At 43.7% G+C, this 18,169-nt stretch overlaps 1 protein-coding gene across 1 annotated transcript; it reads right to left on the bottom strand.

Annotated features, from left to right (window-relative positions):
* Positions 1-3,922: 3,922 nt before the first annotated feature.
* Positions 3,923-4,870, bottom strand: LOC141116558 (olfactory receptor 10A7-like). Its single transcript, XM_073608956.1, has one exon. The coding sequence runs from the start codon at positions 4,868-4,870 to the stop codon at positions 3,923-3,925; it is 948 nt and encodes a 315-aa protein (XP_073465057.1).
* Between the last annotated feature and the right edge of the window lie 13,299 nt (positions 4,871-18,169).

The raw sequence follows: 18,169 nt of genomic DNA, 5'->3' as shown, positions 1-18,169 counted from the left end.
AGGAGGAGGAGGAGGCGGCACATCACCAACGAGGCAGGATGCCCTCCAGGGGCCAGCCTAAGGGCATCACCTTGACTGCATCACACCCCAAAGCTCCACATGTGCAGGGCGCTGCAGTCTCTGCGCGTTATTCAAAAAGTTCTTTGGTGTGGGCCTTTTTTGAGATGAGTGCATCAGATCGCACCGCTGCTATTTGCAACATATGTCTCAAGCGTATCTCGCGTGGCCAAAACATCTCCCGCTTGGGTACCACATGCTTGACCAGACATATGTTGACCTGCCATGCAGTTCGTTGGCAAGCGTATCTAAAAGACCCACACCAAAGAACAAAGAGGACCTCTCCTTGCTCCTCATCAGCTGAGATCTCCAACCCCACTATACCTTCAGTCCTCTCTGAGACCTGCACTGAGAGGAATGAAGGTGTAGAATTAGGTGTGTCATAGCCAAGTACTTGTGGGCAATCTGCTTTTGGTACACTGACGTCAGCTTGTACCAGGCAAATTTCCCTGCCCCAGCTGCTGCACCGCCAAAAGAAGTTTGCCCCCAGCCATCCACATGCCCAGCGGTTGAATGCTAGGTTGGCAAAATTGCTAGCACTTCAACTGCTGCCTTTTCAGTTGGTAGACTCTGCCCCCTTCCGTGAGTTTGTGGAATGTGCGGTTCCTCAGTGGCAGGTACCCAAACGCCACTTTTTCTCACGGAAGGCGATTCCGGCTCTCTACCGGCATGTGGAAGGCAATGTCCATGCCTCGCTGGACAGGGCGGTCAGCGGTAAGGTGCATATTACCGCTGACTCATGGTCCAGCAGGCATGGACAGGGACGTTACCTAAGTTTCACGGCGCATTGGGTGACTCTGCTGGCAGCTGGGAAGGATGCAGGACAAGGTGCAGTAGTGTTGGAGGTTGTTCCGCCACCACGCCTCCAAAATGCTAATGATTGTGACACACCTCTCTCCTCCACCCCCTCCTCTTCTTCTTCCTCCATGGCCTCTTCCTGTGCTTTGTCCTCGGAACCAGCGGTGCTCCGTAGCCGTTCAAGGGGCTACGCAAGTACGCAGGCCAAAAGATGCCATGCGGTGCTTGAGCTGGTGTGCTTGGGGGACAGGAGCCACACTGGGGCAGAGGTTCTGTAAGCTCTGCAGGGGCAGGTTCAGAGGTGGTTGATGCCACGCCAACTTAAGGCAGGAATGGTGGTTTGTGACAATGGCACCAACCTCCTCTCTGCCCTCCGACAGGGACAAATGACCCATGTGCCCTGTTTGGCTCATGTCCTTAACTTGGTGGTGCAGCGGTTCTTGGGCAGGTACCCGGGCTTACAGGATGTCCTGAGGCAGGCCAGGAAAGTCTGTGTGCATTTCCGCCGGTCATATAATGCCAGTGCTCGGCTGACGGACCTCGAAAAGGAGTTTAACCTGCCCAAGAACCGCCTAATCTGTGACATGCCCACCAGGTGGAACTCAACGTTTGCCATGCTGTAGCGGCTGCACACGCAGCAGAGGGCCATCAATGAGTACCTGTGTGACTATGGCACCAGGACAGGGTCAGGGGAGCTTGTTTTTTTTTCCTCACGCCAGTGGGCCATGATCAGGGATGCATGCACTGTCCTGTCACCATTTGAGGAGGCCACGAGGATGGTGAGCAGTGACAGTGCATGCATCAGTGACACTGTCCCCCTTGTCCACCTGTTGGAGCACACGCTGCGTGGAATAATGGACAGGGCACTTGAGGCAGAACAGAGGCAGGAAGAGGAGGACTTCCTTAGCTCTCAAGGTCCCCTTTATCCAGACAGTGTTCCTGCGTGCCCGCCGATCACACAGGAAGAGGAGGAGGAGGAGGAGGAGGAGGAAGATTGTGTCAGTATGGAGGTGGAGCCTGGCACTCAGCATCAGCAGCAGTCTTTAAGGGATCAGTCCCAAGAAACAGATGGACTTGTGTGTTGTGGCACCAGCACCAGTGCCTAAGGCCCAATTTTTCAGCCCCTGTTTAACAGGGGCGTGTTATTACAATTTTTGATGCAATACTTTGCAGCAGGGCTCATTTCTGCATTCCAACTAGAGTATCTGTGAGGGGTTGCAGTGTTGTGGCACCAGCACCAGTGCCTAAGGCCTAATTTTTCAGCCCCTGTTCAACAGGGGCATGTAATTACAATTCTTGATCTAATATTTCACAGCAGGGCCCATTTCTGCACCCACCAAGAGCGAGTGAGGACTTACAGTGTTGTGGCACCACCACCACCAAAGGCCCAATTTTTCTGCCCTTGTTCAACAGGGGCATGTAATTACAATTCTTGATCTAATATTTCACAGCAGGGCCCTGTGAGGGCTTACAGTGTTGTGGCCACAACAACACCTAAGGCCCAAATTTCTGCTGAGTATATAGGGCAGGCCCCTACTTTCAAACATCTAACTCAGTGTTTCTCAACTCCAGTCCTCAAGGCGCCCCAACAGGTCATGTTTTCAGGATTTCTCACAGGTGAAACAAATGTGGTAATTGCTAAGGCAGTGAAGCTGATCAAATCACCTGTGCAAAATAATGGAAAGCCTGAAAACATGACCTGTTGGGGCGCCTTGAGGACTGGAGTTGAGAAACACTGATCTAACTTACAAACGACTCCTACTTGCAAACGGAAGGAGACAACAGGAAGTGAGATGAAATCTACCCCTAGGAAGGGAAATTCTCTCCTGTAAGAGTTAATATGGGAAAAACATTTCTCCTTTCTACTGATGCTTTCCGATCCTTGTTCCACAAAAAACCCCAAATTTTCAAAAAACATTTGTCATTGGGACAAAAAGTGAGGTGAAATCTTCTGAAGAGGAGGAAAGACAGCAAAACAAATGTCACAGGGGTGATAACCCTTCCCTATGTTTTCCAAAAAGCTTAAAAAAGATTTTTTGGCTGGAGCTAAACACGTTAAAAATGTACCCGTTGAAAATGACAAATAGATTCTACTTAACAACAAACCTACAGTCCCTGTCTTGTTTGCACCGCCTGTATACTGCTGTTCAGAGTATATAGGGCCTGGTGGCCCCACACCTTTCCTTATTTTAATTTGGCTGCGGGGTTCCCCTTAATATCCATACAAGACCCAAAGGGCCTGGTAATAGTCTGGGGGATACCCATGCCATTTGTCTCACTGATTTTCATCCATATTGCCAGGACCCGACATTACATTAAACCCGCAAGCAGTTTTAAATGAGATTTTTTCCTTTAAAAATGACATTTTGTGCAGGGACTGTTCTAAACACGGGAAACACGCGCCACTTTACAGGCATACTATAGACACACCCCAGGTACGATATTTAAAGGAATATTTCACTTTTTTTTTTTTTACTTTAAGCATCATTAAAATCACTGCTCCCGAAAAAAATGCCATTTTTAAAAGTTTTTTTTGCATCGATACAAGTCCCCTGGGGTAGGACCCGGGTCCCCAAACCCTTTTTAGGACAATACCATGCAAATTAGCCTTTAAAATGAGCACTTTTGATTTCGAACGTTCGAGTCCCATAGACGTCAATGGGGTTCTAACGTTCGTGTGAATTTTCGGTCCGTTCGCAGGTTCTGGTGCGAACCGAACCGGGGGGTGTTCGGCTCATCCCTAGTGCTTACCATTTCCCTCTGATGCTGTCCCTGTTGAAGACAAAGTACTACTTAGACTGTACATTTTGGTATGATTCCACGTCTACTTTTGGGCACATGTAGGACCTATACAAAGCCTATAAATAGTTCCCGTTTCTATCTCTCTTATGCTCCTGACATTGACATCAATTGCTTTAGTACTTGAAAAATGTCCAAACATGACCAGGAGCACACTGCTGTTTTTCATAGTTAATTGTATTAATTCCTCTTATGAAAACTAAAATTGCAAGCCATGGTAAAATACTTTACTTTATTAGTTCATAATATTTGTATACATCATCATTTATCACCGAAATGAACATCTCCCTTTATCTGAACATATAAAACTTCTTGTTGCTTTCCTAAACTCTTGGTTCCTTATGCTATATAAAAGAGGGTTAATGAAAGGGGTAAGGATGGTATACAAGAGCGATCTCCATTTATTTTCTGGATGAAAGGGACCTCTTGCTGTAAAAATATACACAGTAACCAAAATACCACAGTGAGTGCAGACAGTAATCAGATGGGAGCTGCAAGTGGAGAAGGCTTTCTTCCTTCCAGCAGAGGTTGAGATTTTCAGAATTGTGATAAAAATACAGATATAGGATAAAATGATAAATAAGAATGGTATAAATATAAGAAGGAAGGAAATGGAGAAATCATGCCATTCAATTAGGTCTTGGTTTGCTGAAGCTAGACTGAGGAAAGGAGCTAAGTCACAGAAGAAATGATCAATGACATTAGAATGACAAAACTGTAGAGTGAAGATCAAATAGAATTCGCTTGGGCTTAAGAAGACACCAGCTGCCCAGGACCAGAAAGCCAAATGAAAACACAATTTAGGAGTCATGAAAGAAGAATAGTGTAAAGGGTAGCAGATGGCCATAAATCTGTCAAGAGACATAGCAGCAAGAACTATGGACTGGGTATAAACATACAGAGAATGTGTACAGTACTGGAAAAAACACCCAGCTATGGTTATTTTTCCCCCCACCATCAGGATGACATATAACATATTGGGTACAATGTTTGTGGTGAACATGAGGTCTACAAGTGCCAGATGTTTGAGGAAGTAAAACATAGGAACTTGGAGCTGATGATCAAATGACACCAGTGTAACGATGAGAAGGTTTCCAACAAGAATGACTATATACAATACAAGAATGAAAATAAAAAGGAGAATTCTAAAGTTCTGAAGACTCTGGAATCCCAAGAGTAGGAATTCAGTCACCATAGTTTGATTCTCATTACACATTTATTTCAACCTGTAATAAAACAAATGCAAGTTATCAACAAGGGATGATATCTTTGTACCATTAATGACATGTACCATTAATGACATGATCATCTGAATACTAAAATATTAGTTTTCATTAAAGTGTATATGTAGCCAAAATGTTTTGTTGATTTTTGATGGAGTAGGGAAGGAGTAGAACCCTGACTGCTGGTGAGTGGAGAGGCTTTAGGACAATAAGAAACAGGTTAATGTTTGATGTTATGTTCAAGCTTAACTTTATCTTCTAGGGTCTGAGGTTAGGGATTAAAGGGAAGTTGTGCTTTGCTGTGTGCAGGAGAAAACAACAGAATAACTTAATCCCCCCCCCCAGCTTTCATATTCACCTATCCTAAGTAGAACAAAAGACAAAAAAAATGCAATTAATGCTAAGATGGAGACTGGGTCAAGGAATAAATGTGTTCAATTTGTTATCCAAACCAGTTGTTGTTCTAATCATTTCTGAGTAATAACCTTTTTATCTCGTCACTTCTGTTACACTGGACAGTTTGGGAGTTTCTGAGGATTTGTGATATGCCTTAACTCATGGGATGAATATCCTTGATATAGAAAATTTTATCTTAGATAGTCAGGAATTTTATTGCATCCTACATCCTCCCAATACTCCTGATAGCCAAACTTATACCCCATACACACTATACAACTTTTGTTGTCTGATTTCCTTTAGATTTAACAAAACCAGCTAGTGCAAGGACCTGCCTGATTGCATACAAATTGAAACTCTTAAAGTTTAACCTCATATTATATGGTTTTGGTAAATCTGAAGGAAAAAATCTACAGAAAATTGTATAGTGTGTATCAAGCTTAAGTGGTGTTGAACCAAAAGGAAGGTGAGTACTTAAGTGCTGGGGAAGTTTGCAATTAAATGAGCCAGTTGAATTTCCCTGCATTGTCCAAGCACTGGTTCACTTTAAATTTAGGTGTTAAGTCTAGGTTATCTGTAGGGTTAAGGAGAAGGTTAGGGTTACTTTTACAGTTACCTTTAAAGTCAGTAAATTGCTCTGTGTACGTACCAGATGCAACAAAAGCAGTTTGTGCTAAAGATGTATCACAATGTCCCTTCTATAACTAAACAATATGGTACAACAATCGTAAAGTTATACATGTAAAAGATTCAGACATCTATTTAGAGATACATATTTGTACTTACTATACTTCAGATCCCAGGCTTGATTAAAACTTTGTTTTGGAAAAAGTTACGTGTTAGCTCTTTAACTCTATAATCATACTAATATAATAATACTTTATATCTATAATGTTGATGTTGTGCCTTATGATGGGTAAAAATTATCAAGTACAATTATAATCCTTTTATTTACCATTCAGTTCAACTCAGACCCAATCAGATTGTTAATTGTTTTCAATAATCTGCATAAGTCCCTTGTGTATAATTAGTTCATAGAAAACAAAACAATAAAACAATAATGACAGTTTCTGTAAGTTAATTTGCTTGTTTCCTCTGATGTAATGTTATAATGTTCTATTAAATGTATTATTAAAGGGTAACTCCACTTTTGTGGGGAAAAAAAAATAGCAAATAAAGAAAAAATAATATAGCATGTACAATTGCGATACAAGTCATATTGTAATTGAATGCTATAAAAAATTACCTTTCCTTTTCAATCTGCAGCCGCTGTAATTTTCTAAAAATGCATTGCAATGTGGCTACATGGGGTTGTTCTGTACACAGAATGTGTACTGACCAAACCCCAGAAACATCATTTCCTGCTTGTGTGATTGGCTCTCCAATTTTCCCAGAAGTCTGCCTAAGATACAAGTCAGATTTCAGGCATCCCCTGCAACAAAAATGTCTGTCATTTTTGGTGAGATATTTCCAATAGGAACACGTCTAAAGGGATGCAGGCCCAGCAGCATTCCTCATTAGTGCCATGCAGCTGCCACAGCTGACTGATAATTATGAAACCACTCCCATTAGACCCACTGCGCCCAGCAGCACAGACAAACACACATGGATTTCTTTAGAATAACAAAAGGTAGGGATCTGCAACAAAGGTTGTTAGGATTTTTGCAAAGTACATAGATCACCCAGGGGGATCATTTTTTTCTCAACAAAAGTGGAGTTACGCTTTAAAGAAACTTTGTTCTGAATGGAAGAAGGTATCGTTATAGGTGTTTAAATCATACGGTCTATTCCTGCTTTACTAAACCAGACTGGGTGTACTATATATGGAGAGCTTATTGTACTCAGGCTACACTTTAGATTAACAAGACAAGGAATTGGTCGCACACTGGAACTCCAAATTATCTCAATGTCATCTTTATTGTCAAAAAAGGGTCAGACAGATACAGGCAATGGTAGACGTTTCACAAGCGATAGCTTGCTTGTTCACAACCCTAAACAGGCAGGTCTTTTAAGTGAGTCCACCCAAATTGGGATACACCCAAAAACACACCTGGCTCTAATAGTGCCACATACAAACAACATTTCAACCAACATTTTAAAAACATTGCAACGTTTAAAACGCATACATATGTCTAAACAAATGCACACAAAAACAATAACAGTCAAAATAAAAATATATATATAAGGAAGCTTGCGGTTATGTATCCAAAGTTAAATCACAAGCAAATCATGAAAAAGGAGAAAAAGTAAAGAAAAGGACAATAAATCCTAGAAAAAAAAGACACCAAGTGTCCAAATCCAGGCTTGTAAATGCCCAAAAAGGGTTAACCAAAAACACACCTGTTCATTGAATATATGAAATGCAAAATATCTATGCACACATTATGAACATTCATTGGTGTGTATGTAAATAGATGTATATAGCAAAATCTCATTGGGTATTAAAAGTTCAGAACCAAAACTTTGTTCAGCTAAACTAAACCTCAGTGTAATTGGACTATTGATGTGAAAAATGCATAGAGCTGACTGGTGATGAAAAAATAGCCATCAAAAGTCAAATCTATGAAGGGCATAAGGACAAAAGAAGCATTGTAACAAAAACTTTGAATTCCGCTGTAAAATATAAACATCAGAATGTGCAAATTTCAGCAGTGACAAAATAGGAAAAGATATGGAATTAATATACATATAAATGCACACACACATGCACATACATATACACACACATATATATACATACACACACACATGCATGTCTGAAATAGATGACATAGTTGTATGCATACACATATGGACCTGGATGGAACAAAAACGAATCTAATTGTAAAAATGTGTGATGTCCCATTCATGGTTCATTCCAAAAGGTTTTCTGGTCTTGAAATAAAAATCCAAAAAACCTCCCTTTTGCACAGAAGTTTGAAAACATCCCCTCCTCTGGTGGGTGTCAATACTTTTTCTAGAATCTGTACACCTGCAAAGGTACTATTGCCATTATGGTATTGGTTAACGTGTCTAGCAACATTTGTGGATAAATTTTTCTCAATGCTGTGCAAATGTTCTTGAAATCTATCCCTGAGTCTCCTAGTGATACGTCCAATGTATTGCACATTGCACGACTTGCATGTAACAACATAAATGACATACCGTGTGTTGCAATTGAAGAAGGATTTGATCTGATGTGTTTTTTCATTAGAGAAGGATCGTATCAAATCCCCCTTAATGATATGCTTGCAACACGAACATCCAGTCGCACCGCAACCATAATTTCCTTTGAAGTGCAACCAAGCGGTGGACCTCAAAGTGGCAGAATCAAACAAACTAGGGGACAAAGAATTGCCCAAAGTGGGTGTATGTCTGGGAATGAAATTTATTCCATCCTTCAAGAGGTCTGCACATACATTATCTTCACAAAGTATAGGCAAATATCTATGTACAATGGTTTTGATCTCATTAAATTCCCTACTGAAGGATGTGCTCAAAGTAAGTCTCTCTTTGTTAAAAAATAGTTTTTTCTGTTAATTTTTTGTTCCATATTTGGATTGGCTCAAAAGTTCTGACCTGTCTTTGGAATCAGCAGTACTTTAGATTATCTGCTGTGGTGTACCCCTAGGCGATGACCGCCCATTCTGACACCTAATCTTTCGCACTCATTCACATTGTGGGATGAGCTCCGAAAAATAATAGCGACCTGGTCTCCCCATTTAACTTTTTTGCCCATATTTTTAATAATCCATGGATTTTAAAATATTTTAAAAATATAATATATGGATATTAAGGCTTTTAAATGGTGGACAAGGGGTTATACTGAATGTAGCACTTTTTAGTGGGCCCTTTACATTATGTTACTGCATAGACACTCTTGAAATGCCCCTGTTGGAGTGCTTTAACTTTTTTTCAGATCTCACACTTTTTATGGTCGCTTTGGCCTGAAAAGCAGGACCAATATAAGGTAACCCCATATGAAAAGTGGTGGACACAGGTCAGTGAGGGGGTATATCTCTCATATATACGCTGCTACTGGGCTCACGTCCCAAATGTTCCTATATTCCTATATGCTTGACTGGGAAAGAGACCTTGTGGAGGACAGAGATCTGGATCTATGGCACAAGTGTTTTTTTTAAGATCATTCACTGGTATCCTGAACGTTGCTGTAATGGAAGCTAATTTGAAGGTACTCACCCATTGGTACTTTGTCCCAACATGTCTGACTAAGATGTAGAGACTACCATGTTTGGTGGGAATGTCCACGGATTCATAGTTCTTCTGGAACGGAGTCTTTGCCTTAGTGCGCAGAGTCACGAGAGCATCGCTTCATTAGACATCCCACATAGCTCTTCTTAATAGTCCGGTGGATGGTGTCCCTAGCCACCTCCAAAGCTTGATCCTTTTTTATTTTACCGGGGGCTAAAATGACTATCGCTAAATCTTGGAAGAAACCTACCATGTCTCTAGCATGGGCAAAAAAAAAGTCACGTAGATTATGTTGCATGAAAAGTTTGTAAGTGTTTTGTAAGATATAGTTAAAAAATTAAAAAAACCTGGGAACTGTGGGCTAGCTATATGCATGTCTCATTTTTAACGCATTTCCCTGAACGTGAGGGGTGAGTGTTTCCTCTGGTTCTGTCCGGACCTATTCTTCTTTTTCCTTTTTATCTCCTTTTTTTCCTTTCTCCTCTTTGCCTCTTTGAACGCCCTGGGTCTCTGGGTGTCTGAGGGTCCTTTAGAATGTTTTTGCCAGAAGTGAGGTTCCTCATGATTGTATACTTGTTTTTTTACCTTGGGAGGTGGGTTAACTGTATTTCCTGACAGACTCCATGGCAGCCTACGTGTGGGGATTTCCTCCTCTCCACTGCTATAGGACCCCACTCCCATAAATTTCAGCTCATGGCCAGAGACTGCGTTCCTTTTTTGTCCTCCTCTTTGGATCCTATATGCACTTACGTTTCTGCACAGTGGAAAGGAATTTGGCGTCCCGGTCCTGGTGAATGAGCCCCGAATAGGCTGGAGTCGGGCATGATGGATAAGCGGTGTTAAAGCCCAGGGCCCAGCCACGGCCAGGCGATTGGCGTTCAGGCGTGATGACCCAGTGGTGGTGGGTGGCCTGTGTATGCCCAAGGATTGATGTCCTTCACTGTGCAGCTGACTGGCAAGGTCTGGAAGATGGTGCCCACTGGAATGCCTAGTCTCTATGGCAGCAGTCTGTGTTTATGTGTTGGTTTGCTTTCTTCCCTGGCTTTAGTTTCCAGGACACCGCAGCACTTCTAACCGTGGCCGCGGGTGCCTCTGGGCATGCACGAGGCCTTGGGCGAGTCCAAGGTTTGGTCCGCATGTGCGCAGTCTATTGGGGACTCGGTGGTCATGCAGGCACCCTGTGTTCGGGTCCATCAGTGGAGGGGGATTTAAAGTCAGCTGTCAGCCCTGCATCTTCGAGAAAATCTGTGGGCCGTGTGCGTCAGCTTCCCCAGGCCCTGGACTTCTTACCTCAGGTAAACTTCTGACCCATTGCCATGGGTGATCAGGGGTGGTGGCTCATAAAGGGAAAGAAGCCCTTTTCCCCCTAACCATATGCCTTATACCCCACAGTTCGGTGGGATTGCTTGGCCATTCCTTCTCTCCTGAATCCATCTCAACCAAGTTATGCATCCGCCAGATCCTCGGAAAGTGAGGTAGAGGGAGATAAATTCCTCTACGAGGATGTGAAGCACCTGGATACTGCTCCCTTAGTCGATGCAGCAGTAATGCTACTAGCAAAATGTGTCACTCTTCCCCTAGAGGATGCCATATCCTTCAAAGACGGTCTTGAGAGAAGGATCGATCTAGACCTTAAAATAATTTACATGATGGCAGGAATGGCCTGCAAGCCTGCTCTGGCCCTGGCAGCCACGTCCAAGGCAATGGAGGTCTGGATGGAAAACGTCGATACAGCTCTTAGGAATGTCTCAGAAGAGGTGGCTAAAAGTTGAAACTGGCATCCGTCTTTGGGGATGAAGCCTCTTTCGACCTTATCCGCCTGGGGGCCCAGGCTATGCTTTCTTTGGTGCCTCGTTCGGACAAAAAAAGCAGGTGCTTCTGACCTATGTGGATTCCCTGGTGGCTCAGGGGGCCGTGGTGCCCGTCCCAAAGGGCGAAAAATTCCAGGGCATGTACTCCCCTCTCATTTTGGTTCTAAAGAAGGACGGCTCGTGGCATCCAGGGATAGATCTCATGTATCTGAACAAGTTCATAAAGAACAAAAAGATTCCTCAAAAGATGCCTACTTTGACGTGCCCATTGCAGAGGAGTTCAGCAAATACCTCCAGTTCGCGGTTGGGCAAGAGCTTCTGCAGTTCACTTGCCTCCCTTTCGGCCTTACAACCTCACCTCGGGTATTTTTATTTTTTTTTGAAAAGTTTTGTTTATTGCTTTTATAACATAACAATTACAATTAAACACAAGACCCAACGGGCCACACAAAAAAAAAACTATTAACATCCTTCAGTATTGACTCTCTCCTCCTCCTTCCATACCTTCACTCAATGACGGGATCGGAACAATGATAGTAAGGCCCCCTTCCCCTATTAGCAATTAACAATACATTTCAATATGTCAAATGGTTATATACATGTTAAATCTCACATCAGGTGCAGTTCATTATGTGCCACTTAATCTGCCACTGTAGTATTCATCCAACTGACCCACACTTTGTCAAATTTCTGTGGTATGCTCCTGCCAATATATGTAGCCTTGTAAAAAGGTGCAACTCTATTTACCACACCCTTCCATGCTGATACAGGTGGAGGATTGGGCTTTTTCCATGATAACACTATTGGTTTCCTAGCATAATAGATTAGTATTGTCAGTAAGGTACGCGTTACTCTCTTTGGGGCTAGATTGTCTACCAAACCCAAAAGACACACCTCTATCGTAGGCTGTATATTAATGGTGGTTACTTCAGCTATACATTCTGTGCCCCCCTTCCAAAAAGCTTGGATGCTCGAGCAATTCCAAAAGATATGCATGAAATCAGCAGTGAGGGAACTGCACCACCAGCAACTGGGCGACTGAGTAGGAAACATCTTAGCCAATCTAGCTGGAGTAAGATAGATACGATGTAGGAATTTAAATTGGATGAGTTGGACCCTGGCGGAGACCAATCTAGCAAAATTAATGTCCCATATATCGTCCCAGTCATCCCCGTCCATCTGGGGAACACCTCACCCCGCCCTACACTTTGCAAGGATATCTCCTCCCCCACTGAACATTTGTTTGTAAATTGTAGACAGGGCCTTGTCTAAAGTGTCCTCTCTCAGCAGAGACTCCAAATCACTCATTTTCAGGGTAACACCAATATCTCCAAACTGGGCATTGTATGCATGCCTGAGCTGAAGATAACGAAACAAGTGAGTGTTAGGAAGATTAAACTTAGTTTTCAGGGCGTCAAATTGCAAAAGTTTCCCACCACCCACTATGTCCCTTAGCATCTTAATACCAAATTTAGTCCAGATGATTGGATCAGGGTACTCCCAGAAATGTATTAATTTAGGATTCTTCCAAAGTGGTGTGTGAGGAGAAATCTCAGAAGTGCTACCCATCTTGGTCGCTACTACCCATGCCCTACTGGTTGCACGCATAGATATTGTGAGCCCATATGGAGCCCTGACACCTCGAAGCGGGAGGTGTGTCAGCACCTCATATGAACCAACAACAGCCGCCTCGAGAGTGTTGTATATGTTGTAATATGTTCACCGATTTATGTGGGACATTATATTAATTATATGTATGTACACATACAGTCAATATTGACCAGGCCAGAATTCAATTGACAACGGTTGATTTGTCCAAGTCAACTGAATTTTAACATATCAAGGGGACAGCTGAAGACTCTTTGATGTGTTGATCTTATGCAAGTCTACCTAGGTGTGTGAGGTGAGGTATGGTCTGGAAACCTAATTGAACATTTCAAAGGGTACATTGTTTAAAGGTCCATAGAAGAAGTATTTATTGATGGTAATTAGACTTGAGGGGGTAACAATAAGATCAAAGAATATTTTGGGTTGACATAGCAGAAACTCCCTCCTAGTGGACTAGTATTTCAGAGAGGACATTCAAGCTGGCATTTAGTTTTTAGTTAGGCTTGTCTGTGTATGAACAGGCAAACCTAGAAAGAAATGGGACTCTGAATTATATACTCTGTCGGATTTTTTGTCATCTGTGGACTTTGGACTTTGTTCTGTGTTGGAAGTCAATAAAGTGCATCTCTCTGGAAGAATTGGGTTGCTGCGGAAGAGTACTTACTAATTAATTATCATACCCACGATACCACTATACTACATATTAATATTATATCACTACAGAGAGTATTGGCAGTGTCATCCTCAGGTAGCGTAAACCACCTGTGTGTGAATACTAGCTGACCCGCTAAGAACTATCTGTGAAAGTCCGGGACCGCCAGACCCCCTTGTTTCCACAGCAGTTGTAACACCCAGAGTTTAATTCGGGGGTATCGCCACTGCCACAGGAAATTCGTTATAAGTTGATCTATTCTTTTGAATATATATCTCGGTATCCATACAGGAGAATTACGATATATATATAAAAATATAGAGGTAGAAATTTCATTTTTACTAAATTCACCCTACCTATGAGTGTCTGAGGTAGATTCTGCCACGCCTGCAGTCTGGATTTTGGTTTAGTCAAAAGTGGATTGACATTCAAAGCAATAAAATCTGATACAGAATTGGAGATATGTAACCCCAGATATTTGATCACCTTTACCTTCTGCAAGGGACAATTTACAGGAATCTTACATCTGGGGGATGGCGTCCTGAGTGATAGAATCTGGGATTTTCCCCAGTTGACTTTCAGACCCGAAAAATGAGCAAATGAATTAAGAATGTCTAAAGCTGCCGACAGGGAATTCTTGGAGCCTCGCAAAAAAAGAACCATATCGTCCGCATATAATGCAGTTTTTTCGGGCAAGCTACCCACCGTTATCCCCATACCTCCTCAGAGGTTCGCAAGGCCGCCGCCGAGGGTTCAATCATAATAGAAAAAAGACCTGGCTATAAAGGGCATCCCTGGCGAGTGCCCCTACGCACTGGAAAAAATTCCGATAACATATTGTTTAGCTTTATGGCTGCTGTGGGGCAATGATATAAAATGTCGATCCACTTCCGGAACTGAGGACCAAACCCGAAAACCTCAAGTACAACCCTCATGTAATTCCAGTCTACGGAATCAAAAGCCTTCTCCAAATAGAGAAAGACCAGTATCCCACCACTAGAAGTATCCGGGCCCAACTGAGTGTGGGTGAAAACCCTGCGCAAATTAATATCCGTGGCCTTTTTTGGGCATAAACCCTGTCTGGTCGGGTGAAACTACATGTTGTAGGACCAACATAAGTCTAGTAGCTAACAGTTTGGTTAGTATTTTGAAGTCCATATTTAATAATGTGATGGGCCTATAAGATGAACACTGCAGTGGGTCTTTATCTGGTTTAGCCAATAATACAATATGAGCCTCGTAGAAGGAGAGAGGGAGGCTTCCTGTTTGTAAACAGTCAGCATATAATTGCAGTAGTCTGGGTGCCAGGGTCTCTGAGTATTGGTGGTACCTCTCAATTGATAGACCGTTGGGTCCTGGAGCCTTGCCACTAGGGAATGATCCTATTGCCGAAACCACCTCCTCCTCCATAAAAGCAGCATCCAGAAAACTACTAGCCTCCTCAGGCAGTTCGGTCAGCCGCAGGGACCCCAATGTGTCCCCTGAGGTCACCATTGTCATAAGGATCTATAGGAGAGTACAAAGACCTAAAGAAGGATACAAAATCCTGTACTACATCCTCCCTGTCTTTTGGCAGCTGTCCGGACAGGGACAGTATGCAGGGAACTACTGTCGGGGATGTATCACCTGCCGTCAGGAGGGCCAAGAGTTTGCCATTTTTATCTCCCTTTTCAAACACCCGCGGCGCACTCCTTTGCAGCTGGCAAGTAGTCACATCCTGATAATGGAGGGATACATTTCTTCTTGCGAACTGCAATTGAGTCAACGTGTCAGGAGAAGGTGAATCTGCATGTGCCTTAGCGCATTCTTGTTCTTTATCCTGAAGTTGTTTTTCTACACTATTCTGCTCCATCCTCTGGGCTTTTATGGCTGATATGTACACCCCCCTAGTGGTGGCCTTGAAGGCCTCCCACTCAGTGCGCACCGTTGCTGATCCTTCATTAATCTGCCAAAATGTATCCATATGTGGTTTCAGCAACTCCTCTACTGTGGGTTCCCCCACCCATCTAGGAGACAAACGCCAGACTCTCCTTGAACACTGAGAGCCTAGTTGCAAGGAAATCTGGAGTGGGGTGTGGTCCGACACCCCCCCGAAAGGATGCCCCAGCTACGAGAGGCAATAATGTCCCATTACCGAACGCCAGGTCTATTCTGGAGGACGAAGCATGTATAGAGGACAGATATGAATAGCATCTGTCTGTGGGATGCTTCCACTGCCAGATCTCAGTGAGACCCGCAGCTTCTGCCCAATGTGACAAATCATGCTTTGGAGCCCTGCGTGGGTTGGACGTGTCAAATGTAAAGTTAAGAACATTATTGAAATCTCCAGCCACCAATAGCTGGAAGGGAGCGTGAGGCGCCAATTTCTCCAACACCTCGTATAGGATGGTCCTTGTAAAAAGGGGGGGGGATATATATATTTACCAGGGCCAACTTGTGTGAGTATACTTCAATTATCACCACTAAGTACCTTCCCCCGGGATCCGTAATTACCGTTTCTATAGAGCAAGGTAAGGACTTGTGCAACAAAATAGACACACCCCTCGCATAAGACGAAAAAGTGGCATGCATGGCTCTGTGCATCCAGGGACGTTTCATGGATTTTATTACCTAATAAATGAGTTTCCTGTAATAACATTATGTGGGGGTGCTGGGCCTGTAAGAATTTCAATACCAACGCTCTCTTGTATTTTGAATTCAAGCCCCTGACATTCCACGAGATGATTCTAATATTCAAGGACATGTCTGCAATTCAGAAATTTACCACAAGATGGGGCCTAGGAGCACCAGTGAGGTCCAGAGTCACACAGAGCCATACAGCATGCTGAAGATTTACATTAACATTTACCCACCTTTACACATCACTTTGTGATGTGGCCTGTTTCTGAGTGTCCACCAGTCCACCAACCTTGTAGTACCGTGAGTGACACCACAAACAGGCGACCACAAAAAAAGTGGAGCATATAAATCCATACAGAACATAAAAAAGAGCATGAAAAAAACATACACTTCTAAACGGTCCCTTCTTAACAATGCCCTGTCTTTCCAGCTTGAAAAAAGGGGGAGTAGGGAGAACAGAACAAAAAACACAGACCCCACCCTAGCCAGCAGACTTGATCCCCAAAACCAGAAAACAGTAAAAAATGGAAATTTGTCTTGTAGAGTTATTCCATATGTCCCCTGGGGAGGGAAAAACAAAAAAAAGAAAGAAAACCCAAAAAAGGCAATAGGGTGAGTACTATTGCTACACGCCTTCTGTGAGTACTCTTTTTGTAAAGAGAGCTTCCTGCTCCATGCATATTGTAGCCATGAGGCAACAAGAAGCCGCACATGCACTGCAACACCTTGAAGAAAATGTTTGCACAGTGAAAGCCAGTACTGTACATATGCTTCCCTTGATAAAACACACTACTAGTAAATCTATTGGGTAGGGAAACTTGGTAGAGGATTGTAGACCAAGCATATGTACCTGCACGTGTGCACTCAGTCATTACTGCATCGAATTATGGTACAGCAGCCCAAAAAATAAGTGTCTCCAGCAACAAGAGAGGAGGGAGAGTGTGACAAAACTGCTCCACCCGAATGTCACACGAAATACGCGATGATTACCTTTAGCCCAATGTATCCAGCCAGTCTGAGACATCCGAGGGGACCTCAAAAAATTTCACAGAGCCCCGATGTTCAACACGGAGCTTACTTGGGTACAGCATAATATATGTGAAACCCTTTTCCCGGAGCCTCTTCCGAACCTCTACGAACGTGCGACGGCGTCTCTGCAACTCCGGGGAAAAATCTGGAAAGAAATGCAGAGTGGTGTTCTCAAACCGGAGCTGTGGTTTCTTCCAGGCTTCGGCAACGATGAGATCTGTATCTCGGTAAATAAGAAACTGCACAAGGAATGGTCTGGGCAAGGCTCCTTGCTGTCTCGGGTCTGTGGGGACCCTATGAGCGCAATCAACGATGTATGCTGAGGAGACTTCTTGTAAATTGAGGATTTCTTTAAAGAAATTTTCGGCAAAGCTGGCTGGGTGTGAGCCCTCCGCGCCCTCCGGGAGGCCCACCACGCGCACATTATTGCGGCGCAGTCTATTTTCAGCGTCTTCAGACTGCGCCATTAGGGTTTTAACTGTGCGTTGCAGGTCAGCGACATTCTGTGAGGTGGTGGCTGTAGTATCCTCTATATCTGAGACACGATTCTCGACCGCAGTGACACGCCTCTAAACTTGTCCATGTCTTGTCGGATGAGACCACACTCTATGGCCAGTGTATCTATCCTCCCCATTACCATGGTTTTACTCTCCTCAATGGCCGCCAGGATGGCCTCAGTGGAGTCAGTAACCACTGATTGCTCCATACCTGAGGGCTGCTGCGGTTCTCCCTCGTTCTGCTCCATGTCCCTTAAAAACTGCAGGGCTGTCTGTATGGCCGCAGCTCGCTCTGCTCCAGATGGTAAAGTGGCTGCTGCACGTGTCACTGCCGGTGAGCTCTGCGTCCTGGGTGGTGGCTGTTCGGTGAGCGGCATGCTTCACTAGGCCACGCCAGGCCACAGCCACCACGGGTGACCCGGCGGCCTAGCAAACCACCGAACCCTGCCAGACACACAAGAGGGCAGGCTGGATGGTGAGCCTCTTACC

Source organism: Aquarana catesbeiana, linkage group LG13 (genome assembly GCF_042186555.1).
Source record: "Aquarana catesbeiana isolate 2022-GZ linkage group LG13, ASM4218655v1, whole genome shotgun sequence".
NCBI lineage: Eukaryota > Metazoa > Chordata > Amphibia > Anura > Ranidae > Aquarana > Aquarana catesbeiana.
The sequence above is the reverse complement of the archived record's forward strand: the minus strand, read 5'-3'. Positions and strand labels throughout refer to the sequence as shown.